Below are 27,514 nucleotides of genomic sequence, written 5' to 3' on the forward strand. Positions count from 1 at the left end.
CACAGGAGCTTTTTCAATTCCACATTGTCAGTATTTCCCGGTAGGAAGATGATGGAAGTGTCTGTAAGCTTAAAAATGTATTTTAAATCTGACAGGATCTTTACCAGTAATAAAGTAAGAGCACGACATTAAATCTGTATGTCAGATGCACATGTCATCTCTTTAACTCAAACTACAAATAAACATGAAGTGAAAAAAAAATGTTTATGAAAAAGGGGGAAATGATGCTGTAAGCATGTGGTCATGACAATAATCTAACTCTGCGTTCTGATTCTGTTACACTTGCTTGATGTGAAAAGGTGATGAACATCTCATCATCAACACATCTCTTGGGAAATTTAGCTTAAAATCTCAAAGAACAGATGTTTTAAGCATCATTCCCCCACAGTTGCAATAACTCGGTTGACTTTGTTTTTATGAGAGATCATAAAACAACTTAAGTGTATCTTTAGCCGTTTTTGTCTTCATCTTTTGCCTGATCTACAACATAAGACAGAGTCTCTGCTGACACACTGTCACATGAAGCCCTCTCTTGACGGTCTCTGCTGTGCTTTGTGTTTTGGGATACAAAGTTTGTTGTTGAGCGTGAATGTGTGTTTGCACCAGGTGGCTGTTGTTATGCTGTCATCTGGTGCTCGGTATTACAAATCACTTACAGTTTATTCCTGTTGTGCTGTTTGACAGATTGGGAGTTAATTTTCTTTTCTAGTTAGAGGTTTGTGAACTTTATGATAATTGTCAGTGATAATGAGACACAAACTATTATATGTGACAAATGAGAGACAGAGAAAATTACGCAACAGTGAAGCAGTACAAAAAAAGTTAAGTGGTTTCTCCCTGAGCTGCTGCAACAATATATCACAGTATCATAGAATAGCACATTAGGTCTAAATTTCTAAATATGTACTGTATAAAAGCATAAAACAAGACAGACAGCTTTTCATTTCATATACACATCTCCATTACACAGGGAAGTGACTTTTGGAGCATGCACCATGAGCTTGCACTCTCATAGTCTCTTTGGTCTGCACAGCTAACACATATAAAGGCACAATCCTGTAATCCAAAGGGAAAAAAGGTTCTTTGGATCTGAATTTTCTTACTCTTCTTCTTCTTACTCTCCCTTCTACCTTAAATTTAGACATTTCCCTAGAGCTTCTTTCACCATTAAAGGGTAAAACATCTGTCATCTATTCTAACATGTAAAAAAATAGTTTAAAACTCGCTTTAAATACTCTTAAACCTGTTTGGGACAGAAGGCAGAACATTTCAGAAAATTTTTGGGAGAGAATCAGAGGTAAATCCTCCACTTGTGCTAAACAGAGTTTTACTCAGTGCAGAATTTGGAATCAAGCCCATACAAAGGCACGGTTTTCCAAAGTCTACAACACAGTTTCTTTGCTTTGTGATCGATGTAAACCAGTGGCGATTGCTCTGAGACTACAAGGGAAGCTCAGCTTCCCCTAAAATGTCCCCAAAACAAAGTGGTGATATGTACTGCTGTGTGTTCATTTCATTGACAAAGTATGCGCTAGGATTCCTTCATCTTTTGTTCAGAATCAGCTACCTATCACAGGTAACTGGCCCGACCTTCTTCTCATTCATCCCTGCAGCGTCTCAGCGCTTTAACACAGTCGGACGCTGGGCGTCTTCTGACTTCAGTGGGGAAGCGTAGAGTGGGTTTTTTCACTGTGCAAACTGTACAGTCGTTGGATAAACGCTGGGCTTTGTCCTGCCCATCAGACGCTCAGCGTCTCTGGGGGTCTATGAGGCAGTGGGCTGGCCTGGACGCTGGGCTTCTGACAGTAAAATGAGCCAGTCAGCGATCTTGAAGTATAACCCTCCACTGGAGCATCTTCTGTAGAGAGGAGCTTCTCCTGTTAAAAGCGGCTCAAGTCTTACACCTGCAACACAATGGGCCAAGGCCGTTGAAGCAGTCTATCTCTGCAGGCCATTGAGAGAACACTGGTAAAATCCCTGGAAAAAACACCTGGTTGGTTGACAGGGTCACAGATCATTTTCTTGAAAAGGAAAGGAGGGTAGAATTTACGTTTAAATAAATAAATAAACAAATTTATGATGTAGGCTGGAGAAAAATGAGCTTCCCCTCCTTGACTGACCAGCAGCTGCCACTGGTGTAAACAGGCTCCAGCTGACTATACACATGCATTATAGCACTGTTCTTCTCTGAATTCATGCTGGTCTGGATTTTTGCTGCACCATATCAGATCACAGGAAATAGTAAATACTGTTCCAAATTCTTTAACTGGTTTATTTACTGTGTTACATCCTACACTTATAACCAATACTTGAACTACGTTTTTTCTTGTTAAACAGGTGTACAAGTCTTTTTTTTTTTTTTTTTACCAATGTAACTCACTCAAGTACAGTCCAGATTATGTGATCCAAGAGGGCCTTAAGTTATCTTGCTAAACATCAATTCTAGGTGTTACTCTCTTCCCCCCATTGAGTTACTATGACAGACAAGAACATGTTTATAGACTAAAACTAAGTGCTATTCTGCCCTCTGCTGTCACTTTGAGAGCATAGCATCATCACTCCCAGGAGAAGGAGCATGGCTCAAACTGAATTAAAATCATGCAACAAGAAAACACAGGATGCTCAGATTAACAACAAATAGCAAATTTTAGGCCTATTTTTTTCTCTTCAGTATCAACAAATTTTGCTTTCACATTGGCAATGGAAGAATGGTTAGTCCAGGTCTGGTCTATCACAGTAACTTGCCTGTTTTATTTTTTGATTCACCTAAAAAATATCCTGGGAATCCATTGACACATTAAGCTTTGTTAACTCCAGATAATAAGATCAATCTTCCTGTTGTGGAAGGAAAATAGCTTTTCCATCCTGCACAGAGAAAAATTAGTCTACATCATCTAAAGAGAACCCCAAAATGACCTGTAATCATGGTAAAAATAAGCAATAAATGGATGCCTGCCTGCTTTAGGCTCTAGTATGGTGAGTCATTCTGCTGTTTTAAAGTATATTACTCTACAGTTAGCATCTGTCTTGAGATTCATCCTTGTTGACGTTTTGGTAATTATTCTGAGGTAAAAACCACATCAGCTGATGAGTTGTAAAAAAAAAATCTGTGCATTTAAATTTACTTGAATATCGGTTTATGTAGATTGCTTTTTCCACATGACAGTTTATCACTTTTTTTTGACTGTAGGTGGAAAAAGCATTATTCATAAAAGCAGTCATTAGAGGGAGTGCTTGCCCACAGTGCGGGGTGTCCTAATTAGTTACTGTAACACCTGTGCAAGCAAACCGGCTGCGTTATAACCATAGACAGTAGGTAATAACCAAGAGCAAAGATGAGAAAGTATAATATAAATCATTTAGAAACTTAACGTTTTTGGTTTACGCCCATTTCTGACAAAACGAAACTTTGGAGACATGCGGAAATGAGGAGTTGGGAGGTCTGAGAAAGTGGCTGTCCTGGCATGTGGCAGGTTCACTAGAGATGACTTATTCGCTCTGAGCGGAACAAAAAGTCACCAGACAGGCAGCTCAGGTAAGCACCGGTGTGCCTCTGTGTGTGAAGTGTGTTGGCAAGACCTGAAGGTAACCCGTTGGACAAGGATACAAACTTAGAATGAACTCATCTTTTTTAGCGGGTAAGTTAGCTTTTAGACCTCGCTGCTACTTTTAGCGTATTTGGGATTTTTGTGGTGTCACTCGGTTGACAGCTATTCCTGTACATGCACATTTAACATCTGTGTTATTTTCTCTCCTGGTTAAGGAGTCAGAGGCAAACTGACCCAATGGAGGTTAGCTTATTTAACACAAACAGGCTAGTTAGTTAGCTAGCTAGCATGCTATCGAGTAGTTACATTTGGTGCGTCATTAGTGCAAGCAAGGGCTTTCGTTATATTATATGAACATGTAGGACACAATGTTAAAGCCATACTAAAGGCAAATACATCGTCTTATGTCGGTTAGCATTGACATATATGTTGGAAACGAAACGGGAAGTGACTGTATACGTAGTTTGTAATGGTAACACGATTGGCTGAATGCGCTGCCAAAGATCTTTTCGAGAAAAGAGGAGTCACTCCGAACAAGAAATGTGGTCACAATACTTTTATATCTTTAAAAAATATTTCTTAATTGTTACAATGGGGGAAAAAACTCTCAACAATTATTCCTTAATTGAAAGCGTACATATTGAGAAACCGAACTATCATTAGCCACTTTCCCCTTTTAGCCATCATATCCTCCAGGGGCAAATAACACATAAATACAGAACTGGTTTTTCTTGGTATGATTAGTGCAGCTAACTACCTCCTCAGGGTGTAACCACAGTCCTCATTATAAATGCATCATTTCATCTCACTGCAGAGGAGATTGATACTGTTTTTACTTTATTTTACCTTTAAAAATAATTTGCATATTAAGACCTTTTTTATTTTATATCATTACTATTATTATTTTATCCATCCCAATCTTATGAAATTAACTGTCTAGCCCCGCGTCTTGTCAGTTTGATAAATGTTAAGATGTTAAGTATTTAAGGCAAGTTTTTAAGTATTTATGTATTCGCATGGAAATTCATATAATCTAGTCTGTAGTGAACCCTCACATTTTTTTCTAGTCTTTGGTTATATATACAGTTTAACATTGGATGTTAGTTCATACTGAAGGCGGGTGTTCAGGTCAGTTTCACAGCAATGCCAACTTTGGTCTCTTCCAGAAATGTTTATTTGACTTTGTTAGGTAAGGCTGCTCAAAGTTCAAATGAAAGAAAAAAACCCCCTCCACTCTTGGCGGTTGTTTTGTCAGGCTAAGCACTGTCTCATGAGGCCTTTTGGGGCAGAATTGAAAGTGAAAGGATCTTCTGTAGGGTGGGATCTCTTGGTCCCTGTTAACTGATATTTTTGCCTTCATTTACAGAGAGCACTGAAGCGTGAAGATGAAGTGCCCAAATTGTGGCCATATTATTGTAGAGGGGAATGCCAAGTTCTGTAGTGAGTGTGGCCGAAAGCTGTCTGCCCCACCAGGAAATACACAAGGTAAGTAGATTCAAAACTGGAATAATTACAAATTGTACTAAATGAATCAACCACTGTACATGCATTTTTTAATGCATACAGTTTTTTGCCAATCATTCATGTAGAAGTCTTTTTCTTTTTGTAAAGGTAGTATTAAACACAAATGTCACAATTGAATGCATTGTACCAGAGTGAGCTCTGAGCTACTTTACATTAACAGTGTGTTACTGTTTCTAGATGGTCTAGACAAAAACACTTCCTATGATGTCCTCATATAACACATATAACAACCTGCGTGTTGAGCAAGAGGTGAAACTGATCGGAATCCTGTTTGCTGTCGTGACATGTGCTCATAGCAGATAACATTAAAAATTTTCCGTTCCTGCTATGAAATGATTATCTTTTAAAATGCTGGTTTCTTACCTGAAGATGGCAGCATCTCTGCATTAAATGTTCTCACTTTTTATTATTTTCCATCAATTATTTTAGACGCAGTTACATGTCTCATTATGTCACATACATAGGATAACTTTCAGATTATGAAATACATCGTTTTTTTTCTCAGTTCAAACAATATGTGATTTTTCAAACCTGACAGTAAAAGAAAACACACAAGGAAGGGCTTATTAGAGCTTACCACAGACTGTGATAAAAAGAAACAGCATGGCAAACACCCTCTACATGCATGAGGCTGCACTGGGGCATTTCTCAAAGGTTGTAGGGCTTTGATGTTTCAATACCTCAGGGACACAATTTGAATGTTTTTACTGTAAGTTGATTTGCTTGCCAGCCCTAGGGAATTTTTAACACGCTTTCTGGTAGATAAATGATACCTCATCTACCTCACACCTATTTTTTAATCCAGATACAGGTGATCAACCAAGATCCTTGGTGGCAGACTCTGAATGGACAGCTGAGAAACAGCAAACAGCCTCACCCCAGAAAGGCAAAGAAGCTGACAAAAACCCGAAAAGACCAAGTGATGAGAGCATGGGCAACCCAAAGAAAAAGGTGAGTGACGCTGTCATTATAATACCTCCCTCCTAGGAAGTTTCCAGGAGTTTAAGGTTTTCTTATGCTTGTTTATAATGTCTGTAAGGGGGCTTGTGTCTCACTTCTTAAAACCATCTTATTTTCTGTTTCACTTTGCCGTTGCACCGCGGTACTCCCTCCTCTGATTTGAAATGCTTGTTCATTTTCATACCGCTCTCTCTGTCACCATGAGCAGCTTGGGTTCAGTGTCCAGCCGAAGAAGACTTAAGTTTATACCTGTACCAACTTGCTCAACAGTGAAACTAATGGTTATGGTTTTAACGTTTCAATCATTATTATTTTAAATAAACAATACATGCACTCACATAAATTTAATTTGTTTAATTTAATTAAATTATGCTCAGTTCGGCTGTAAAACAACTTTAGGCCTGCTAGAAAAATATGTTTACACCTGAGTTCGGTCTTTTTTCTTTACTTTGGTTCAGCCCACAGCTATGATGGAGGATTATGGCCGCATCAACGATTTAACAAAATGGAATTTAGAGAAAAAAGTCACAAATTCATGAAAAGAAATGCATAAAGTCATAAATTAAAGAGCAATGTAGTATAATGTGAAAGAAGTCGTAATTACAAGCTGAGGTTAATGTGGGTATTACTGAGGAGCAGGGATTGTCTTGTGAAATGAAGATCAACAGTTTAGCACAAACAGCAGTTACAGAAGCTAACAGACTTACTGTTTGCTCAGAATACTCAAATAATAAACTCCATATATTTACAATAGTGTGGTGCTGATAGGCTTAATGACTGGGTATTGAGCTACTTTTAAAACCTGTTAAGTTTAACTTTAGATGCTTCATGACTCTTTGTTTGTTCAGAAAGCTGCTCTCATGATCTTTTCTGGGAAAGAACATACAGATAAATGTAGCGTAAAACCTGTAAATGTAAAAATATGTAATCTAAACTACAACTCTCTTTTCATAATCCCATTTTTTCCCTCTTAGTTTGTGGCTTTAATACTCTTATTTTACATAGCATATTAGATAGTACTACAAGTCCCAGGTTGGTCCTAATGATAGCACTTGAAGTGCTTTAATGTCACAGGAAACCCATGAATAGATGTGTGTGTAGGGATGGGTACCTTTAACATTTGAAACAATACAGTACCGATGCTTAGTACCTGGCAACCGGTACCGATACTTAACGGTACCAATATTCAGTACTTTTTTGTGTTTATGTGGTAAAAAATATCAATTTATTTAATAATAAAATATGATTATTTTCAATTTAACATATTTAATCCTCAATATATAACCTTGCAATGCTGTGTTCATGTCCAGCATGAAAAATCGCCTACTCTTTCACTCCCTCACAGTCACAAGGATGCATTCAGGTACCTAATCATGGTACCTTTTGATTTTAAGTGAATCGGTACCCGATACTTTTGATAGAATTTGGTCGGTACCTATAAAAGTACCTAATTCGGGACCCATCCCTGTGTGTGTGTGGGCGTAAGATCAGAAAGATAAGAAGAAATTTGACCTTGGCAAAATTTAAGATGTCAATTGTGGACCATATGATTTAAAAATGTGATATACCTCAGAAAAGTAGTTTGTCAAAAAGATCCCCTTCTTTATGTTTTCACAGAAAAAAAAGAAGAAGAAAAACAAGAAAAAGAAAGATGGCCCCTCAACATCAGAGCAAGATCAAAGCTTATCTGACATATCCCATATCTCTGTGGGAGAAAACCAGAGAACAAAGAAGAAGAGTGGAGGGGACTCTTCAGGCAGCGACAGCTCAGATAACGCGATGGACGTAACACTAGAGTCACTCCACGAAGGATCCTCGTCACTGGAGAGCCAGCCTAGTTCCCTCGCCGCTAACACTCCTGCTGCTCCACCTGAAGACAAACAGGTCATTCAGAGTGCACCGGCTACTGACAAGGAAAAGGCACCAGCTGTGACACCACCTGAAGAAGATCCTGGTGAATCAACCCAGGATCAGATCCAGGACTCACACACTCCAACCCAACGACCTCCCCTGAGGGACGGCAAGATGGTGAAGTCTCAGTCGGATACAGACAAAGTGGTGAAGACCACAGACCCAAAAGATCAAAAAACTGACACTAAAAACTCTGCAAACAAAAAAGACTCTGCAGTCCCTAAACAACCTGTACTGGACCAGAATGCCAATGTAGAGATGAGCCCCAAACAGAAGGGAAAGAGTCAACAGGAGCAGAAACAGAAACCCACTGCAGCTACTGGACAAATGATGTTTGGCCCTTTTCCCCAGTCAAAGGTCAAGTACAGTCAAATGTTTTCTTTGATGATCAGAAGCACACTTTGATTGGTTTTGATTTCTTAATGTGTATTTTAACAAAAGTATCATGCTATTCAAACAGACTGACAGTGCAGGCTCAGAGGTGGACCTAAAGGAGACCAATGTGAGTAAGTCTGGGAGTGGTGGAGCAGTGGAGATGAACCTGAAAGAGACAGGACAGAGCAAACAAAAGGGAAAGAAGCAACAGGAGCAGAAACAGAAGCCTGCTGCAGCTGCTGGAGAACAGATGTTTGGGCCTTATCCCCAGTCAAAGGTGAAGTTTACTTAGAGTTCTGTGTAGAAATCAAGTTTGACCAACAGAATCCAGCATCTGACACATTTTTATTATTTTTATGTGCGTTTAACATCAGTTCTTTTATATTTAAACAGACTGACAGTGCTGGCTCAGTTGTGAAGCTGAAGGAGACTGACATCAGTAACTCTGGGAGCACTGGAACAGTGGATACGAGCCCAAAACAAACCGGACAAAGCAAACAGAAGAGTCAGCAGGAGCAGAAACAGAAGCCCACTGCAGCTTCTGGAAAAAAGAACGTTGGACCCCATCCCCAGTCAAAGGTAAAGTATACCTCAAGTTACCTGGAGGCATCCTTGTTGAAAAACAGAAGCGTTTATTTGATCAGTTTGATCATATTTAGATGTTTAATGAATAATAAATGATTCTTGACAGATCGACAGGACAGGCTCGAGTGTGGACCCTGAAGGGACAGATAATGCCGCTCAGCATTCTGGGGGCAGGGGAGACTCAGCCTCAGCACCATCCACGGATTCAGACAAAGAAAGTGAAGGTGGCAACAAAGACAAAGAGACACAATCCAGCTCCCGAGCTGACCCACCTCCTAAAAGGTGACGATGCTCAACAATATTTGTTCCAGATGGATCTGTCTGATCATGTCTGTTCTATGTGCTCATTGTATGTTTCCTTTTTTTTTAAAGTATAACCAGGAACAAGCCCATAGCTGCTCCTGACAGACTCACCATCTACTTCCATGCAGTCCTCTCAAAGGATTTCAAATTCGATCCGAATGAAGATCGTGTTTTCATCAAAGCTGGGTCGCACATTGGGAGATGGGATGACAATGCAGCTGAGCTCTTTGCCACCAGGTACACAAGTTTTGGCATTTTTAAATTTCCAATAAAGCAAAAGTCTATCCATCTAATATCTACATCCCAGCTGTCACAGGGCTAGAGGGCAGGGACATCCGGAACAGGTCACCAGTCTTTCAATGGGCATCATCAAACACTTTTAAAGCACAGTTTAAAAAATGTTTAATTTTATTTGGTATCTTCATAAAACAAGTGGTATATTGTAGCATGTTGCAGTGTCACATTGGCTTTGTTTCTTAAGGTTTCTGCTTGCCAAGCTGCCCAGGCAGTTAAGTTCTCAGGTGTGTGAATGCCTGTGGCTTTTTTTCAAATCAAAGCTATTAGATCGAACAGTTTATCAAAGAAAAAAAAAGATTACAAAATCTTATCAAGATCGGGAAATCAGATCTTTGTTTATAACTAAGTGAAACTCTCGACATGTGTTTCTTAAACTCTTTATAGTAGGTGAGACAACTTTAATTGAAAACAATAAAAAAATCAAGTTTAAACTGTTTTCAACTGGTCAAACAAGATATTTTTAAGATGATAAATAGCTTAGCGAAGTTTCAATGCCTTACTTTCGAATTTCTGGATTTGCACTGTGGCAGAGTGCATAGGGTACACTTTGGGGTGGAGGGGAAAAAAAATAAAGCTTTTAAGATATCACACCAAGTATTTCCTCCGGAGCTGGGTTAGCATGGCTAGCTCGTCCATCTTATCGGAGATAGACAGGCTGATGTCGTCACTTCTTAGCTCACATCTCCATAGCAGCACGTCATCCTCACCTCCTTCTCCTCACCCTCTTGGAAGGAAGTCACTTTTTTAGTTTGTTTACATTTACATTTACATTTGATCTCCTTTTTACACAGGGATCTTGGAGAGCATGGGTTCCTGGTCGAGGGCAGTTTGACAACAGAGAAATCTAAAGCGGGGTCCGTGTCGATACCGTACAAATATGTTGTCTACAGGAATAAAAAGGAAAAATATGACTATGAGTTCGTGTACAAACAGAATTCATCTTCTCAGCAAGTAGTCAACAGGTGTTTGTTTGTGAAGTCCCATCTGCTCAATGACAAAGGTAAATGCAACCATTGCTTCCTATTGTTTTCTTAACATGTAAATACTCTTCTCTTAATCATAATTATGATTATAAAATGTTGTTTATTTTTATTTCTTTTAAAGGGGACTGGCATCAATACGATGACATAGTCTGTGCTGAGCCGTCAAAAAACGTGCTCAAACGTTTGACGGAGACCATAAAAGACACTTTCTGGCGGGACCAAAAGAAGGATCTGATCCAGGGAAGGAATATTGCTGGGTACATAATGCTGGAAACCATATTTGACCTTCTCAGTACCTGGACTCAGACCAATCTGAAAAGTTTCTTGATCCAGCTGAATCAGTTCTTTCAGGGTTATAGTGACCCTTTTGTGTATGAAGACATGCAAAAGAGATGGTTCTACAGCGAATATGGAAAAGATGACGTAAGTCATTTTAGCGAGCTAGCATAACACTGTGTATGGTAAAATTTAGGTAATGCCATCTTACATTGCCTCTTTCTTCCAGGTGGTGAAGATGCTGAAGGACTTCATGCTAGAAAATGTGATCCCTCCATCCAAAGATGAAGACAAGAAAATGCCATACATACGTGATCCCATGAAGGCTGCTGTGATCATGCTCAGTGTGTGTACCAAGTACAGCATCAGACTTAGAGATGGCGAAATACATCAGCTCTGCGGTGCACTGTGCCTGCCAAACATGCACAAAGAGGATTTTCTTCAGTACTGGGAAGATTTCTCCCAGGATGTTTCTGTTTTCAAAAAGTAAGTGCCTGGTCTTTTTACCCATCCATGATGATCATTAAGTAATGATAGTCACAATCAGCTGTTCAAAGAATAACTACTGCACATGTTATTTCTCTGCCCATTTGCTGGCACTTTTATCTTTGATAAAGTCTTGCAGAAAACTTGAGGGTGTTGATAACAACAGTAAGAAAAATGGGAATGCCTCGTTGGATTCTTGCCCTACCACTCTTTCACCTCCTGAAAAGCAACGTAAAGCCTTTTGAAGTACCAGCATCTGGAAACTTGAAGTATGGTTTACCCTGGGCAGGCCTACAGGGCCTTGAAATGGGTACAACAAACTACATGAGCAGCCAAGACAGGAGGTAAGATTCCACTACAGCCAAGAAAACTATCCAATGAGCTTGTCTGAAAACACGTTGATAGTGCACAAACTCACCCTCCCTGTTTCTGTATTTTTATTTTTTTACAGAGCACTGATTAATTTACTGAAGAGCCACAGTCACCTGATGAAGGTGGACACACTTTTAGTGCGATCCTTCCTGTTCTTGATGCCCTTTGATGACCTGAAGGAATGCCTCACACTCATCAACTCTGAGCTTCTGGATGTGCTTCTCATTTTCACCAACAAAACTCCTCAGGAGATTTCCTACCGTGACTTCGAGGTGAAGTGGAAACTCTTATTTAGAGACATAAAGTAAACCAAAAAAGTCATAAAAGTAATTTACTTTGTATCATGTATAATAATGAGGGAATGAGTGCCCCCTCGCACTGTCCTCTAACTTCCTCTTAGAAATGCACGGACGAACTGGAGCTCGTAGAGTCTGACGTATAAAAAACCTTGGGATTGATTTGAGTCATCACACAGTTATCACCTTAATAACTGTGTGATGAAAAATTCCTGGCGTGAAATTGTGTGGCAGAGAAGAGGAATTGGTGAAAAAAAAAAAGTAAATCGTGTAAATGACTTCTTTTCCTCTAGTTTAGTACTATGGTAGTTGCACATTTATGATACACTGCTCCCTGCAGTTTAGAAACGGACGCCACACGGAGTGTTGAAAAATCCACATGCGTTCTCTCATGCAGCCTTTACTCTGACAAGGTTCTTCTGCTGTAAAAACCTATTCATTTTACACTGTACATGGCTCTTAATTTAAAAAATCGCTAACTATAAACTCTGAATTTGAAATATGTCGATTTAGAAATGATCATTTTCCTCTCATTGGCCCTCATTTATCAGTCTTGCGCGGGAATTGGCGCCGATCTGGGTGTAAAAACAGCTTACAGTGACAAACTAAAACGCAGCAGAGTTTTAAACATTTGATTTACACAGCCTTTGTTTATTCTTTGATTAATTCATCTGTTCATATTTGTTAATATTGTGGGGAGTGAAATAATCCTCACAGTAAATCCTGTAATCAATATAGCTTACTTTTAAAAATCCATGCTTGGTGCTAAGGTTTGATCCAGTGTTGTCTGAATGTTCTCCGCAGAGACTTCATCATGGACATGGGAATGTATTAAAAACTGTTAACAGCATCTCTATTTTTCCTTATTTTTTGAGTAAACCGATGAAGAAAGCGCATTTTTTTTGCAGAGAAATCAGCTGACAGCCCGCGCTGCTGCTGTTTCATAGCAATGTATTTTATAGAGTGGCAGAAAAAGAATGAAATCTTACAAACATTCTTGGTGTCATGTCTAATTCAAGGATCTAATTATTAATCTAAGAACATCAGTTTTTCTGTCTGAAATTGTTTTGCACTCATATGATCGAAAAATTCTCCTCCACAGACGGATTTCCCTCACTACACCGCACTCCTCACTGATTTGAAACTTGCGTACACAAACTCAGACATGGAGTGGGATTTGAGCGTACCCGACGCCCCCGTTCAGATTGAAAAACGGTAAGGAGCGTACATCCATTTTTCGGGCATACGCTCCTTTCCATTTTTCACGTTTGATAAATGAGGGCCATTGAGAATAGCCTGCTCCACCCAAAGTTCGAACTTCTCTTTATTGAGTTCCGTTTAGAGGTTTACTTCATGAACCATTTTCCATGTTGAGTGTTTCTCTTCAATTTATGCTTTTCTCTCATTTATGCCTTTTTACATAACGGGCTAGTACTGTGAATATTTTCCTGTAATAACCAATCAGAATCACGACGTGAAGAGATGTCCTTATGTACAGTTTATTTATTGTTCTTTTTTCCCTTTTCCACAGGCAGTGTCTGACATTCTCTCACACATCCAAGAGAAGCTCATTCAAGAAAAATACAGGTGATTTGCATCCTCATATTTAAAACCTTTTGTTGCTTTATTCCACCTTCTTTAATGTCTGTTTTGTGGTTAAAAAAAGACACAAAATGAAACATTTTGATGGAAGATTTGAGGTTATTAAGTTGCTGCCTTACTGTATTCTGTTTTTTCTCAGTACTTTCAGCGTGGGCTACAGGAGAATGTGCCTAGCTGCAGCAGTAGCATTACTGAATAAGCTCTGCAGAGGTGTCCGACGGGTGAACTCAAACCAGCCCTGGGGGAATATTCCTGTGGCCTGTATGCATCTGGTTGCGTCAGTGTCAGACTTTGTTCACAGCAACAAGCAGCAGGTATGAGAAATGAAACGTAATCTGTAAGAATATCAGGCTGACTTGAGTAAATCTAATATCAGTAAAAATCAAAAAACCTTTTAGGACTCAGAAGAAGGGGACACAGAGCAAAAACATGCAAAAGACACAGTGGTGTCTCAGGCCATGACCATTTTGAGAGACTGGATGAGTTTTTGCTTCAATTACCCTTTGCTTGGCAGAGCTCTCACATCCTTCCTACGAGTTGAGGCCACAGTGGAGTTTGAAGTGAGTAGTTGTACACACACACACACACACACACACACACACACACACACACACACACACACACACACACACACACACACACACACACACACACACACACAACCCTGCTTTACATTTGTATACCTCAGCATTCTGCTAATTTACATCAATGTCAGTTAACTTCACTGACTATGAAATCAAGTTGGGGTCTCCCAAAAACCATTTTCCTCGCTGTCTCATCATCCTTCACAGCACAATTACGTTTTTTTTGCTGGCTGTTGAGATTCTCAGCCACAAAAATATGTATAGAGAACATTTAAAACCATAACAACTCCTGCTTACATGGAGTCCTTCATCCAGGTCTACAAACCTTCTCCCCAGCTACGCTTCACTGGTGGAAGATACTCCCAGCCCAGCATGGCTCTTAATCTCAAGCCAGACTCTTTTCCTCTGTTGTTCCCAAATGGTGGAATGAATTACCTAACTGTATACGATCTGCAGAGTACTACTTTAAGAGATGTCTGAAGACTCTTCTGTTCAACACAGGCGCTTAATCTGACCCTTCTCCCCTTTGTCCTCAGGGGTAGAATGAGTCAAAATAGAATAGAATAGAATAGAAATAGAATAGAAAATACTTTATTTATCCCCGAGGGGAAATTCAGGAGTCACCGCAGCATTTAAGAAAACAAAAGTAAGAAAGAGTCTAGAAAGTGCAAAAATGTCCATGAGAAATTAGATGACGACATCCCGTCCACCACTCGTCCACCACTCTCCAGCCCAGCCAGCCTCCACCTCCACAGGGTCCAGGACTGAGCCTCCCCAGCAGTCTGTTCAGTCTCTGTCTCCTGGATCCTGTCTGCTCACAGCAGGCGAAGCTCCTCCGATGTGTCGCGGCGTCTGATGTCAGCTCCGTCAGCCACGTCCGTGAACAGCATGATGCCGCTGGATTAGCACAGCTAGCTCATCCATCCCCCGGAGCGAGATCCCACGTTCCCAACAACGATGGATGGAAGGACAGGTCCACGTCGTCACCTCCCAGCTCACATCCGAGAACCAGCACGTCGTCCTCACCTCCTTCTCCTCAGCTCGAGGGAAATCATCAAGCCCTACACTAGTTAGCATTTACATGCTACAGGCTGCTAACAGCTAATTTCGCGTGTAAACAATGCAGCCATGGTTACATGTAGGATCTCCAGACAAACACAGGAGAAAAGTAGTAAAAAATACCGCTGAAGCCACAAAAAGTTTGGTGTCCGTGACCGACAACGAACCACACAAAGTGATGATCCACTCCAAACACAAAGACAACGAAAAAGAGACGAAAAAACCACAAGAAACGGACAAACACGAGAGAGCTGCTGCAACAGGCAGCTACCCGGGTAGCGCCTAGCAACTGAAGGCCTCAGACCCAGCTCTTAGTGAATATTTAGCACTGAATATTGAGTGTTGTTGGAGGTTAAACATGATTTTGACTTTGATTTTAATTGTGGTTAGCCTTGTCTAACCTATTTGCATGAAAAAATGTTTTTTGCCCAAAATTCAGTCCTGGCTCAAAAAAAGTATGATTCTGTTGTGCTTTTGGTATTGTGTGCTCCAACAGTTATTCGTTTAACACAAAACAAAACAAAACAAAAAAATGTAAGTTGTTCCTTAAAGTTAACATGTTTCATGTTAACTTGTAACAGACGTGGAACAACATAATCTCCATCAACTTTAAAGATGAGGACTGCACAAGAGAATGGAGAGAGACGTTCACAAAGGATTTTGAGGGCAAGTACCAAAAGGTATGTGATGTGTCTTTTTCATAATCACATGTGCATTATGTCCATGTTCTTTTTTATTTGAACAAAGAAATATTTTATAAGCTGAGTGTTTCTGTTTGTTATAAGGAATCTGCTTTGGATCAAATTGAATTCTACTGCACAAAGATTGAGGAGATCAGCAAATCGCAACCACACATTGCTGCAAGCGTTGAGAAGTGTGCTCTTGAAGCTGTGACGTCTCTGTGCCAGGTTTGACAACAAAAATCTACGACACAGTTTAAAATAAAAGCCCTAATTAAAAAATCTTATTGGCCAAGCTTTGTGAAATAAAAATTGAATCTCTAAAGACAAATTAAGTAATTATATCTTCAACATCACAACATTATCAAGATAGTCCTGGTAGTTTTCTGTGCCTGTGTGGTCTAGACCACAACATGTATGAATATCTTTCCAAAATATGAACATGGATGTAGAAAATCTATTCTATTGAGGGGATGGGAGGTTTAAGTAAGCATAAAGCAAGAATTTTTAGACACACATGCACCCTGCCTTCATAATCTGTGGATATATTGAGGGAGCAGAAGGAGCAGCATTCATATGTGGCAAAGGGCTTCTTTAAGATGCACAGTCATGGTAATGGCGTCTTTTCCTTTTACTCACAGAACAAGTCTGAGGGGAAACTGTTTGAGCGGTTTCAGATAAACTGGAAGTTTGGGAAACTCATCTCCACAATCATCGAGAAATCGTGGCCGAGGGACCGCCAGGGAAAATATCAGGAGGATGAAGAAGTGGTCCTCCAGCACCTCCTCTCATGGACTGCTGCGAAGAACATTTTCCAGCTGCATGGTGTGTTTACATACCATCTACAAACACGTCAAACTAAAATCTTCTCCTAAAGCACTCTGAAGAGTACATGACTGCAGAAAACCAGGCCTCAGTTTTAGGGATTAAGAAAAAGAGCAATACATACGGATCAGTCTTTGAATTCTAACCTGCTAATGTACTGTTGTTTGATTTTTAGGTGCGGATAAAGAGCTGATTGAGAAGCTCTCACAGGACGCCATGGGCACAATTGCTATTGCAATATCATCATTCACAGCCATGAATGAAAAACTGGTCCATGGAGACATTAAGATCAACATGCTCAATATCATTCTGGAGAAAAGAGAGGCCTTCCTGGATCTGCTGAAAATCGGTAACAACAGTTTCATCAAAATGTTAGATTTATTTACATCAGAGGTCTGCAATCTTTACTTCCATAAGAGCCGTTTTGCCTCAGATCACTGGGATTAAAGTGGTTTGGGAGCCACAAAATGTACTGGATCTCCAAACAAAGACCAAAAAAAGGGTGTAAAACTCTAAATATAGTAAAAATTTAATAATTTTCTAAACTGAAAAAAATGCATAAATTCAAAAATTGAAATTGGAAAAAGTTCAGACTTGCAAAATCTTTTAAAAATGTTTTTTTTTCTTATTTGGGAAAACTGTCAAAAATTGAAATTCCCCAAAAATGTCTTTAATAAAGTGTAAAGAAATTTGCAGAAATCATAAACAAGTTTGAAAGCCTTTTTTCAAGAGGTGAAATGTAGTTCAACAAAATGTTAGCGCATGATTTTTTTTAGTGTCAATGCCTTTAATCATCAATACCCTCTGTGAGAAAAACATTTTTTCTTTTTTTTTTTACTTCAATAATATTTTTTAGAGCAGGAGTCAAAGAGCCACATGAGGCACCAGAGCCGCAGGTTGCAGACCCTTGATTTAGATTAATAACCCCTGGAACATGCTTATTGGATACCATGACCAGTAGACATGTTGTGTTTATTGGTGTGTTTGTGATTTGATGTTGACAGATTGCCTTGCTGACAAGGAACAATACAAGGACAGTGGCAAAATGAAGAGGCTTATTCAGTGCAGACAAGATGAGGTGAACGCTGTGTACCATGAGAAGGAGCTTTTCGACACTCTCTTAATAATGAGCCGAAAACTGGAGGAACACATGACAGGTAAGGCCTTTTAACAGGACAGTTGTATGTTGAATCAGCTACATCAGATTTATCACATGCTCATTTAATTTCCACCCATAGTTGATGTCGCCGACATGGAAGAAAAACAGCAGATCGACATAGAGATCATGCCCCTGAACTGCTTCATGGAGGTCCATCAAATCGAGAAAATGCCCTCCGCCATGGCAGGTGTTGTCACCTACTTTGATCTGGATGAAGACATCAGAAACATGGCTGAATCCCTGCACACCTTCAGAGACAGTTACATATTCAATTTGTGCTGGGAGAAACAGGCCAAACTTGTGGCTTCTGAGCCAATGGAAGAAGACACTCCTGGAGTAGCCGACATTACAACACTAGATACGATACATGATGACATTTTTAGACCTTGCACTGCCAATTACACTGACATCTACGCTTGCCTGAAGAATGGCAGTATACGGCTCGGGGAGGTGAAGCAGCTCTTCAGTGCTTTCAAGGGGAAGTATGAGGAGCTTGCACAGGACCTAGACATCATGTGCCAAATTGATAAATCCACTGAAAAACAATGGATCCACAGCAGGGTTCAGCAGATCGAGCAGTTTCACGAGCTTCACCTGGCTGTGGCTTCAGCAGAAATCATCATGAAAGTCAAAGAGACTCTTCATCTTCAGGGGGACTTCAGGGTTCTGGAAACACTCACTGAAGCTGTAAGTGTCCATGCTTTGCACCAAGCACCAAACCAGGGTTGCAAAAGAGAAGTTTCCTTAATGATTTGATAAGAAAACAAATCGTAGATTTTGTGGTTAATATCAAAGGTAATTGTGAAGGTGGTTGATGCTTCGTACTTTTGTTGAAGTCAGTGGTTTGAACAACAGGAAGTCAATATGCCGAGTAGAAGTATGCTGATGGGAATGGGTAACTTTAACCAAACTGAAGGTGTCTTTGGCTTTTTCTTCTCTTTAGAGTCGTGCAGACTTTCAGAACGAACAGCTCAATCGGATTGACAATGACTTGATGCAGGCCAAAAAAGTCCTGGTGGACATTACTGAGCCCCGCAGACTGTGCCTGCAGGAGTTGGGTCTTAGGGGACACTTCGTGAAATGGGTAAAAGATGCTCTTGAAGGTAGGTGTTAAATCAGAACTGTGATTAGAATTCCTTATGTATCCTTACATATAAGTTATTTCCTGCAGTTTTAACAATTGTTTATGTATTTATGTACAGATATCAATGAGCTGAAGGTCTTTGTTGACTTGGCTTCCATCTCTGCTGGAGAGAGCGCCATTGACGTGGATCGTGTGGCTTGCTTTCATGATGCTATCCTCGGCTACTCTTCAATGCTGTATGAACTCAAACCAGAATCTGGTTTCCAAGTCTTCAAAGAGGTCCTGAGTAAGCTCTGGAGAGCTTTGGAGAACGACTGTAACCTACCCAAAAAACTGGTAAGAAATGTTTCTTTCTTTTTTAATTACTTAATAATGGAAGACTATCACAGTTAAATATTTTATGATTTCGCTGACATTTGGTGATGCTTGATTGACGCTTAATTGTTAGGAGTGAGACACTGTAAATTTCTCTTTTTTTCTGCACTTCATCCAACATTCACATAGCCTTGATAGAGATGACTCCAGACAGGAGATAGGTCAAGTCTTTCAACTTCCATCGGCCATTGAAAGAAAGAAAAAAAGTCAGCAAAACATTGATTTTCATGAAAACAAAATGAAAATAATGGATAAAACAGACTTTCAACTTGATTCTGATTATTTTCAAGGGCTATAACTACAACGTACCCTATATTTTTCCATTGAGGTGAAATTTATTATTACTATTAGGGTGAATTAGAACTGATAGTGATGAAAGCAGATAGGGCCAGTAAAAACAGAGTACTGCGTGAAATAAAATGTGTTTTATTTTTATTTTTTATAGCGGGACAGTGCACGGCATTTGGAATGGCTGAAGACAGTAAAGGACAGTCATGGCTCAGTGGAGCTGTCATCTCTGTCTCTAGCATCAACCATCAACAACAAGGGAATCTACCTGATCAGTGCACAAAATGTCAAAAAGGTAATGAACAAGACCAAAGACAACATTTTTGCCCATCCTTTGTCATCGCTCCTGAAAGGGTTTCACTGATTGTGCATGATTGTTTTTCTGCTCTTCAACCCAGCTGAGTCTTGACACAGCCCTGAAGCTACAGATTCCAGAGGAGCACGATGAGGGTCAGCAGATGCGCAGCTACTCACTTGAAGACCTTCGAGAGTTGCAGAACAAACTCATGCTCATGTCTGGGAAAGGAGATCAAGGCCAGAATGAGGTTGATCACTTTGCAGAGGTATGCAGTAATTTCCTTTTCTATCTGGTTTACCACACTCATTTTGGTTGTCCTTAAAGCTGAAATGCAACTGCATCACTTTTTTTTGTTGTTGCTGATGTTTTTCAGGTTTTTGCTAGTGTCCAAAGACTTGCTGAGGCCTTCATTGCCCTCTACACTGCTGGGAATCCTCTGTTCAGACACTGGGAAGCAAGAATCAGCTGCTCTCTTATTAACAAGCAGCCCAGTATTATGATGGACTTCAACCTCGGCAGAGTTGCCAGTGTTGTCATTGTGGAGGGCAGCGTAGAAGAACAGCTTCCTGAACTTTGCAGGAAAATGGAGAAATGTTTAGACTACTGGAGGGACTTTGTGAACAAACAGCGATCTAAGCATTACTATCTGAACTACTACACAGCTGAACAGATAGTTTTCCTCTGCAGCAAGCTCAGTCAACAGAGGGTGACCAGTGTTGAGGACCAGGTTCTCATGATGCTCTCTTTTATCAAGCCAAATTGCACAGCCTCAGACTTGAGGAAGGTCTGGCATACACTCCAGTATGAACTCCTCACCAAACCGGAAGAACACAATGAGGACATAGAGTTTCAGACTTTTGTTGTGGTGCAACAAACCAAGCTGGGAGATCCAGATTTTACCAGCCGAATCGATACTTTGCCAAGCCTTTTGGAACAAGCAGGTGGTTCCCAGAAGTTTGATCTCATCTGGAATGGCTACATGAAAGACATGAAGAACTTTCTCCCCCAAATCCTTGACATAAAAAATCTCGGAAGACTTTTGGAATTGTTGGCAAACAAAGAAGATGAAGAAGAAGAAGATGACAAGGATGAAGACATTTCTGATTTCAACACAGCGGGTCTCATAATGAGGCAGCTGCCCAATGGTCTAGCACCAGGGAACCCAAACCTCATTATCTGTCCACGTGATGATGTCTTGACATCTTGCATCTCCATTTACATGAGCAGTGAAGCCGAGGCACTACCATCCTACGATGAGGTCCTCCTGTGCAGTCCCTCAACATCGTATGAACAGGTGGAGCTCTTCCTCAGACGCTGTCTCGGCTCAGGCTACAGGGGACAGAAAATATATACCCTACTTTACGGAGACCTTCTCTCTTACGATGTAAGCTCTAAAGTTGAGAACTTCTTCCAACGCATGAAAATGCAGAGCCGGAGGGACTATAGGCTGGCAATTATCTGCAGCTCTGAAAGAGAGCATTCCTACCTTCCTTCAGCCTTCAGTCAGTACAGGTTGCACGTGGTCCCTCAGGAACCATTGCCAAGAATCCAGAGGTACCTGCACAAACACTTTGCTGTCCCAGCAGATCAATGCAGTGCTGCTGCTGCTTTCAAAGACCGATTGTGTGTTGGTGTCGTCTCTTCAACAAGAGCTGGTGTTGGTGTGTACAGCATTCAGTGACTTAAAATTGATCAACTCATTGATGGTAAATACTCAACTTTTCAGATTATCCTTACCTGACACTATTTTTTTTTTATCTTTTTTTAAAAAAATAGGCAAATCTCTCTACATCAAGAGGCTGTATGAAAAGCTGACGGCCTCAACAAGGAAGTCCACAATGCTGAAATGCATTCGCCTGATTGAACCAAATGTTGACGAGGATGTCGTCCTCCAGTCACTTTTGAACACCCCCAAGAGGGAGGAACTCATGGTGTTTCATCTTGATATCACATCATCGGTAATCATGAGCCTTAAATGAATGCTTTGCCTCTGGTATTTCGGTTACATTCTGAAGAAGTTGTGTTTATTCACGCTTGTTTCTGTTGCTTAAAAGGTGCAGAAAGGTCTCCATGAGTTTCTTTTCAAACTACTGATTCTACGCTATCTGATGGACTCTGAGGGAAAAATGTGGAAGTGCAGTGACAAGCAGCTCTATCTCATAGAGATATTGGAGCAATCGAGAGGTGCATCACAGCAGGTGAGAACTTTTTCCCCTTCCGGGAATTATAATCAAAGTTTGATGTCTTTTTAATTGAATGTTAAACTCTGCTTTTCCTACAGGGCCAGACCTTGAAAGGCACATTCACAGATGTGTTTCCAAATATTTTTTGCCGACCTCCTAAAGCGGTCCTAATGCTAGAGATGAACAAGGCAGAAGATCCCGCCCTTGCAAACATGGATGACCCTATGATGGATGATACTGAATTTCGCAGTGAAGCCTTTCAGCGGCCATACCAGTATCTCACTCGGTTTCATAACCACAGGGATCTTGATGCTTTCACATATCAAAACGTCGAAGGGTCACACGTGGAGTGTCTCCAGATACTCCTCATGTTCTGTGGAATCATGGATCCATCCTGGGCTGAGTTGAGAAACTTTGTATGGTTCCTCAACCTTCAGCTGCAAGACTGTGAGACCTCAGTGTTTTGTGACGCCACTTTCACAGGAGACACATTAACTGGATTCAAAACCTTTGTGGTGGACTTTATGATTCTGATGGCAAAGGACTTCGCTACTCCATCACTCAGCATCTCCGACCAGAGCCCTGGCAGACTGCAGATGGACCTGAATGGTGTTCGGGATGAAGACTTGGCACCTTTTCTGATCAGAAAGAGATGGGAAACAGAGCCGCACCCATACATCTTCTTCAACGATGACCATGTGTCCATGACCTTCATTGGCTTCCATCTTCGGCCCAATGAACAGGACCATGTTGATGCAATTGACCCCAACACCGGAAGAGTGATAAAACCCAATGTCATGACAAAAGCTTTGTATGAAGGCCTCAAACTGCAGAGGGTCCCATTCAATATTGACTTTGATAGCCTCCCACGGGGAGAGAAGATAGAGCGGATCTGCAATGTTCTGGGAATCCAGTGGCCTCTTGATCCGGACGAAACATACGAGCTCACAACGGATAACATTCTGAAGATGCTTGCAATCCATATGCGCTTCAGGTGTGGTATTCCTGTCATCATCATGGGAGAGACGGGGTGTGGTAAGACAAGGCTCATCAAATTCCTTTGTGAGCTGCGGAGAAGTGGAGTGGCCACAGAGAACATGAAACTTGTCAAGGTGCATGGAGGAACAACTTCAGAGATGATCTACACCAAAGTCAGGGAAGCTGAAGTAGTTGCTTCTATCAATAAGGAGAACTATGGATTTGACTCTGTCCTCTTCTTCGATGAAGCCAACACGACTGAGGCCATCAGCAGCATAAAGGAAGTCCTCTGTGACAAGACAACCAAGGGAGAAAGCTTGACACAGAGCTGTGGGCTGCAAATAATTGCGGCATGCAACCCTTACAGAAAACACACAGATGAAATGATCAAGAGGTTGGAATCGGCTGGTCTTGGGTACAGAGTTCGAGCTGAAGAGACAGATGAAAAGCTTGGATCCATCCCCCTCCGCCAGTTGGTCTATAGAGTTCAGGCATTGCCACCAAGCATGATCCCCCTGGTGTGGGACTTCGGACAGTTAAATGACCACACAGAGAAAATGTACATCCAGCAGATTGTGCAAAGAGTGATTGAAAGCAAAGCAATCAGTCAGACTAACCTGAAGTGTATCACTGATGTCCTCTCAGCTTCTCAGAAGTATATGCGAACAAGAAAAGATGAGTGCAGCTTTGTCAGCCTGAGAGATGTGGAGCGCTGCATGCAGTCATTTGTGTGGTTCTATGAAAACCACAACATGTTGTTTGCAGAACTTGAAAAATTTGAGAGACAACAAAATGCTGAGAGCAACGATAAGCATCAGACACGCCTTGAAGTCAGAGACCCAGTGCTCTGGTCTCTAGTTATGGCCATAGGAGTGTGCTACCATGCCTGTCTGGAAAAAAAGGAAAAATACAGAAAGAAAGTCAGCCTAAGCCTTCCACCAGCATACAGCCCCACAAAGCTAATGCAAGAGATCTCACTCATGCAAGATGTGCTCTTGAGTGGAGTGCCAATGGGAGACACTATCGCAAGAAACAGTGCTCTGAAAGAGAATGTCTTCATGATGGTTCTCTGCATTGAACTGAGGATCCCACTCTTTTTGGTTGGAAAACCTGGAAGCTCAAAATCCCTGTCAAAAACCCTGGTGGCAGATGCAATGCAGGGTCAAGCTGCTCACTCTGACCTCTACAAAATGTTCAAGCAGATACATTTGGTGTCCTTCCAGTGCAGTCCTCACTCAACACCAGAGGGCATCATCAATACTTTTAAACAATGCGGACGCTTCCAGGAAGGAAAGAATTTGAATGAGTACATTTCAGTTGTTGTCCTTGATGAGATCGGGCTGGCTGAGGACTCTCCAAAGATGCCTCTAAAAACCCTCCATCCTCTGCTTGAGGAAGGATGCATAGACGACGAGCCACTGCCACACAAAAAGGTCGGTTTCATTGGAATCTCCAACTGGGCTTTAGACCCTGCAAAGATGAACAGAGGCATTTTTGTCTCCCGTGGTGACCCCGATCTTCCGGAGCTCATCGAGAGTGCAAAAGGCATCTGCAGGTCAGATGCAATGGTGTTGGAAAAGGTCAGGGATTTCTTCCAGCCCTTCGCAAGATCCTACATGACGATCTGTCGCAGACAAACCAAACAAGGCAAAGGATTTTTCGGCCTGCGTGACTACTACAGCTTGATTAAGATGATTTTTGCAGTGGCCAAGGTATCTCATCGGAAGCCCTCTGCAGAGGAAACCATGAAGGCAGTGCTGAGAAACTTCAGTGGCAGGGACGATGTGGATGCACTCACTGTCTTTACTGAGAGCTTGAACATCTCACCCAAGTGCACTGAGAACATCAGTGCAATTGAGTTTGTGAGAGAAAACATCCAAGCAGTTGGACAGGAGGAAGACTGTCGGTACCTGCTGGTGCTAACAAAAAACTATGCAGCCCTCCAGATCCTTCAGCAAACCTTCTTTTCGGAAAGTGGTCAGCCAGAGATTATCTTCGGCTCAAGTTTCCCAAAAGATCAAGAGTACACCCAAATCTGCAGAAACATCAACAGAGTAAAGATCTGCATGGAAACTGGCCAAACAGTTGTGCTTCTTAACTTGCAGAACCTCTATGAAAGTCTCTACGATGCACTCAACCAGTACTATGTCTGCTTGGGTGGACAGAAATATGTTGACCTTGGATTGGGAACCCATCGTGTGAAATGTAGGGTGCACGAAGACTTCAGGCTCATTGTTATTGAGGAAAGAGAGGTGGTGTACAAACAATTCCCAATACCTCTGATAAACAGGCTGGAGAAACACTACCTGGACATCCAAACTGTCCTCAAAAGTTGGCAGAAAAGGCTGGTGGAGGAGTTGGAGAAATGGGTCAAACTCTTTGTGTCTGTTCGCAGTCAGCACACTGCAGCAGCTCAAACATACAAATACAAAGCGCCAGACGTCTTCATCGGCTACCACTCGGACACATGTGCATCAGTGGTGCTTCAAGTCATCGAGAAGCAGAGGGACATTTCAGATACCTCAGACCCTGAGAGGATAGTTCTGGAGGAGGCCAAACTCATCCTCCTCAAATGTGCCACACCAGACTCGATTGTAAGACTGGACTGCACAGGCCTTCCCAAAGTGGAGAGTGAAAACCTGTCCAGGGTGTACTTTGAGGAGCAGAGTAACAGCTGCTTAGCTGACTTCATTTTTGCTCACACAGCTCAGGATATCCAGTGCCAGTCCTCCTTTACAGAGGTAACCAAAGATCTGCAAAAAAATATCACTTTAAAGATATCCTCATATAAGATATTTATAATTCATGTCCTATCAAACCCTAGGTGACAACATTTTCCAGACTTCTGACAGCATCTGACCTTGAACCTCTAGAGAAAAGGTTGCACGGTGTTGAGCTCCTTTCTCTCCAACAGTTTGACACTGAGCAATCCTTCTTGAAGAAGATCAGGTTTGTTGATCCATTGAGGACTTTCACAAGAAAACACACAACCTCACTTATCTTGACGCAATTCAAACCCAAAGGTAAAATTCCTGTGTTCTTGTAGGAACTTCCTCACAGCTGAAACTCAGAGCAGAAGCTTTGGACCCTGCAACAAGATCCTCATCATTCAGTGTGATTTTGAAGTCTCTCAAAGTGCCAACCTCATTGCATCTGCAAAGTAGGTCCAACATTTCCTCTATTATCTGTGCACTTTTGGATTATTTTGTGGTACTCAATTTTGCTTCACATTTTTAGGTACTCATCCATAAATGAAATCAACAAGATAACTCAGGAAAGCTCGGAAAGCAGGGTGTTTGTCTACTTCATCACCAGATTGCCGAGAATGGAGGGAGGAAGTTCCTACATTGGCTTTCATGGAGGTAAGGATGATATCCTGTGTTATGAAACGATGCCATTAGTTTATGTGAGGTTTAAGGAGATAATGTGAGATACCCTGGTATTCACAGGTCCCTGGACGTCGGCGCACATTGATGACCTCAGACGATCAAAAGACATTGTTTCAGACATCAAAGCTTTGCAAAAAATGACAATCAGTGAGATGTTTGAGACAAAGACAAGTCCCCCTGAAGGTAACTGATTGAGAAAGCACACTCACACACTCACTGTTCACTTCTGAAGATGTACTTTCTAAAATCTTTGCTTGTCTGAAAACCTAATATAGCACTACATTTGATAAATACATTTCTTTCAACAGCCATGGATGTTGATATGTACCAAGACAATGAGGAGGAAGCAGCTCAAGCAAATGAGCAGTTTGAGGAAAATGTAAGTTCAGAGAAGATATTTAAGACTTTTGCACCTTGAGAAATGACTCAATTACATATGTTTCAAGAAATTAACTTGAAACCACAGCTTTTAATTTTGGATGCTTTTCTTGTACACTAATTACTGCAAATATTTCGTAAAGAGGGTTGTTTCCCTACCTCCGCACCCTTTGGTTGTTTGACAACAGCAACATGTGATTGTATCCTCGATTGTTTTTGACATTTGTTTTTGCAACTTTTGTTGGATTCCAAATTTCCCCTCCCGCTGCAGGGTGGGGAAAGTGTTGTGGACACCACAGCGCTGCTGAGGAGCTGCGTACAGAGTGCAGTGGGAATGCTGAGGGACCAGGTGGATAGTGGCCTCCGCAGCACCCAGAGAGTTGAAATCCTGCTGACTCTCCTCAGTGACAATGATGATATAAAAGGTACTAATAATAATAAATAAAAGTACTTTTACAAGCAGCTGTTGAATTCTTATTAAGATTGTTATTATTTCTTGTTTTGTTTATTTCTATCAGGTGAATTTCTTCAGATTGTGAAGAGACACCTTCACTCATTGCTGTCGTCTCATGATGGCAACACCTTCTCCTCCATCAAAAGTAACTGGGTCATTAAGGAGGCCTCAAACATTGATGCTCTGCAAGAAGGAGGCACCTTCAGGTGGGTGCTCTGTCACAAAGAAATCATGAATGTTGTCCTATTATCCCTTTTTAGAT

At 41.1% G+C, this 27,514-nt stretch overlaps 1 protein-coding gene across 1 annotated transcript in view; it reads left to right on the forward strand.

Annotated features, from left to right (window-relative positions):
- The first annotated feature begins 3,281 nt into the window (after positions 1–3,281).
- The window catches only part of LOC141809111 (E3 ubiquitin-protein ligase rnf213-alpha-like), a 36,532-nt gene continuing 12,299 nt past the window's right edge, over positions 3,282–27,514 (forward strand). Inside the window, exons 1-37 of the mRNA XM_074695931.1 lie at positions 3,282–3,638; positions 4,915–5,033; positions 5,878–6,023; positions 7,650–8,300; positions 8,404–8,595; positions 8,712–8,897; positions 9,010–9,185; positions 9,276–9,443; positions 10,295–10,503; positions 10,608–10,909; positions 10,992–11,248; positions 11,380–11,592; positions 11,700–11,892; positions 13,448–13,503; positions 13,658–13,832; positions 13,917–14,078; positions 15,743–15,841; positions 15,947–16,069; positions 16,483–16,666; positions 16,842–17,015; positions 17,671–17,823; positions 17,905–18,512; positions 18,769–18,928; positions 19,028–19,245; positions 19,730–19,867; positions 19,971–20,135; positions 20,244–21,531; positions 21,647–21,828; positions 21,925–22,068; positions 22,152–25,772; positions 25,856–25,980; positions 26,078–26,191; positions 26,269–26,393; positions 26,481–26,603; positions 26,729–26,799; positions 27,070–27,223; positions 27,317–27,458. Coding sequence (XP_074552032.1) covers positions 4,934–5,033; positions 5,878–6,023; positions 7,650–8,300; positions 8,404–8,595; positions 8,712–8,897; positions 9,010–9,185; positions 9,276–9,443; positions 10,295–10,503; positions 10,608–10,909; positions 10,992–11,248; positions 11,380–11,592; positions 11,700–11,892; positions 13,448–13,503; positions 13,658–13,832; positions 13,917–14,078; positions 15,743–15,841; positions 15,947–16,069; positions 16,483–16,666; positions 16,842–17,015; positions 17,671–17,823; positions 17,905–18,512; positions 18,769–18,928; positions 19,028–19,245; positions 19,730–19,867; positions 19,971–20,135; positions 20,244–21,531; positions 21,647–21,828; positions 21,925–22,068; positions 22,152–25,772; positions 25,856–25,980; positions 26,078–26,191; positions 26,269–26,393; positions 26,481–26,603; positions 26,729–26,799; positions 27,070–27,223; positions 27,317–27,458 — 11,297 coding nt within the window. The 5' untranslated portion in view covers positions 3,282–3,638; positions 4,915–4,933. The remainder of the gene's footprint in view (positions 3,639–4,914; positions 5,034–5,877; positions 6,024–7,649; positions 8,301–8,403; positions 8,596–8,711; positions 8,898–9,009; positions 9,186–9,275; positions 9,444–10,294; positions 10,504–10,607; positions 10,910–10,991; positions 11,249–11,379; positions 11,593–11,699; positions 11,893–13,447; positions 13,504–13,657; positions 13,833–13,916; positions 14,079–15,742; positions 15,842–15,946; positions 16,070–16,482; positions 16,667–16,841; positions 17,016–17,670; positions 17,824–17,904; positions 18,513–18,768; positions 18,929–19,027; positions 19,246–19,729; positions 19,868–19,970; positions 20,136–20,243; positions 21,532–21,646; positions 21,829–21,924; positions 22,069–22,151; positions 25,773–25,855; positions 25,981–26,077; positions 26,192–26,268; positions 26,394–26,480; positions 26,604–26,728; positions 26,800–27,069; positions 27,224–27,316; positions 27,459–27,514) is intronic.

The sequence above is a fragment of the Halichoeres trimaculatus genome, unplaced genomic scaffold (genome assembly GCF_033239565.1).
Source record: "Halichoeres trimaculatus isolate MK-OKI-2021-1 unplaced genomic scaffold, fHalTri1.1 fHalTri1_scaffold_20, whole genome shotgun sequence".
Taxonomy (NCBI): domain Eukaryota; kingdom Metazoa; phylum Chordata; class Actinopteri; order Labriformes; family Labridae; genus Halichoeres; species Halichoeres trimaculatus.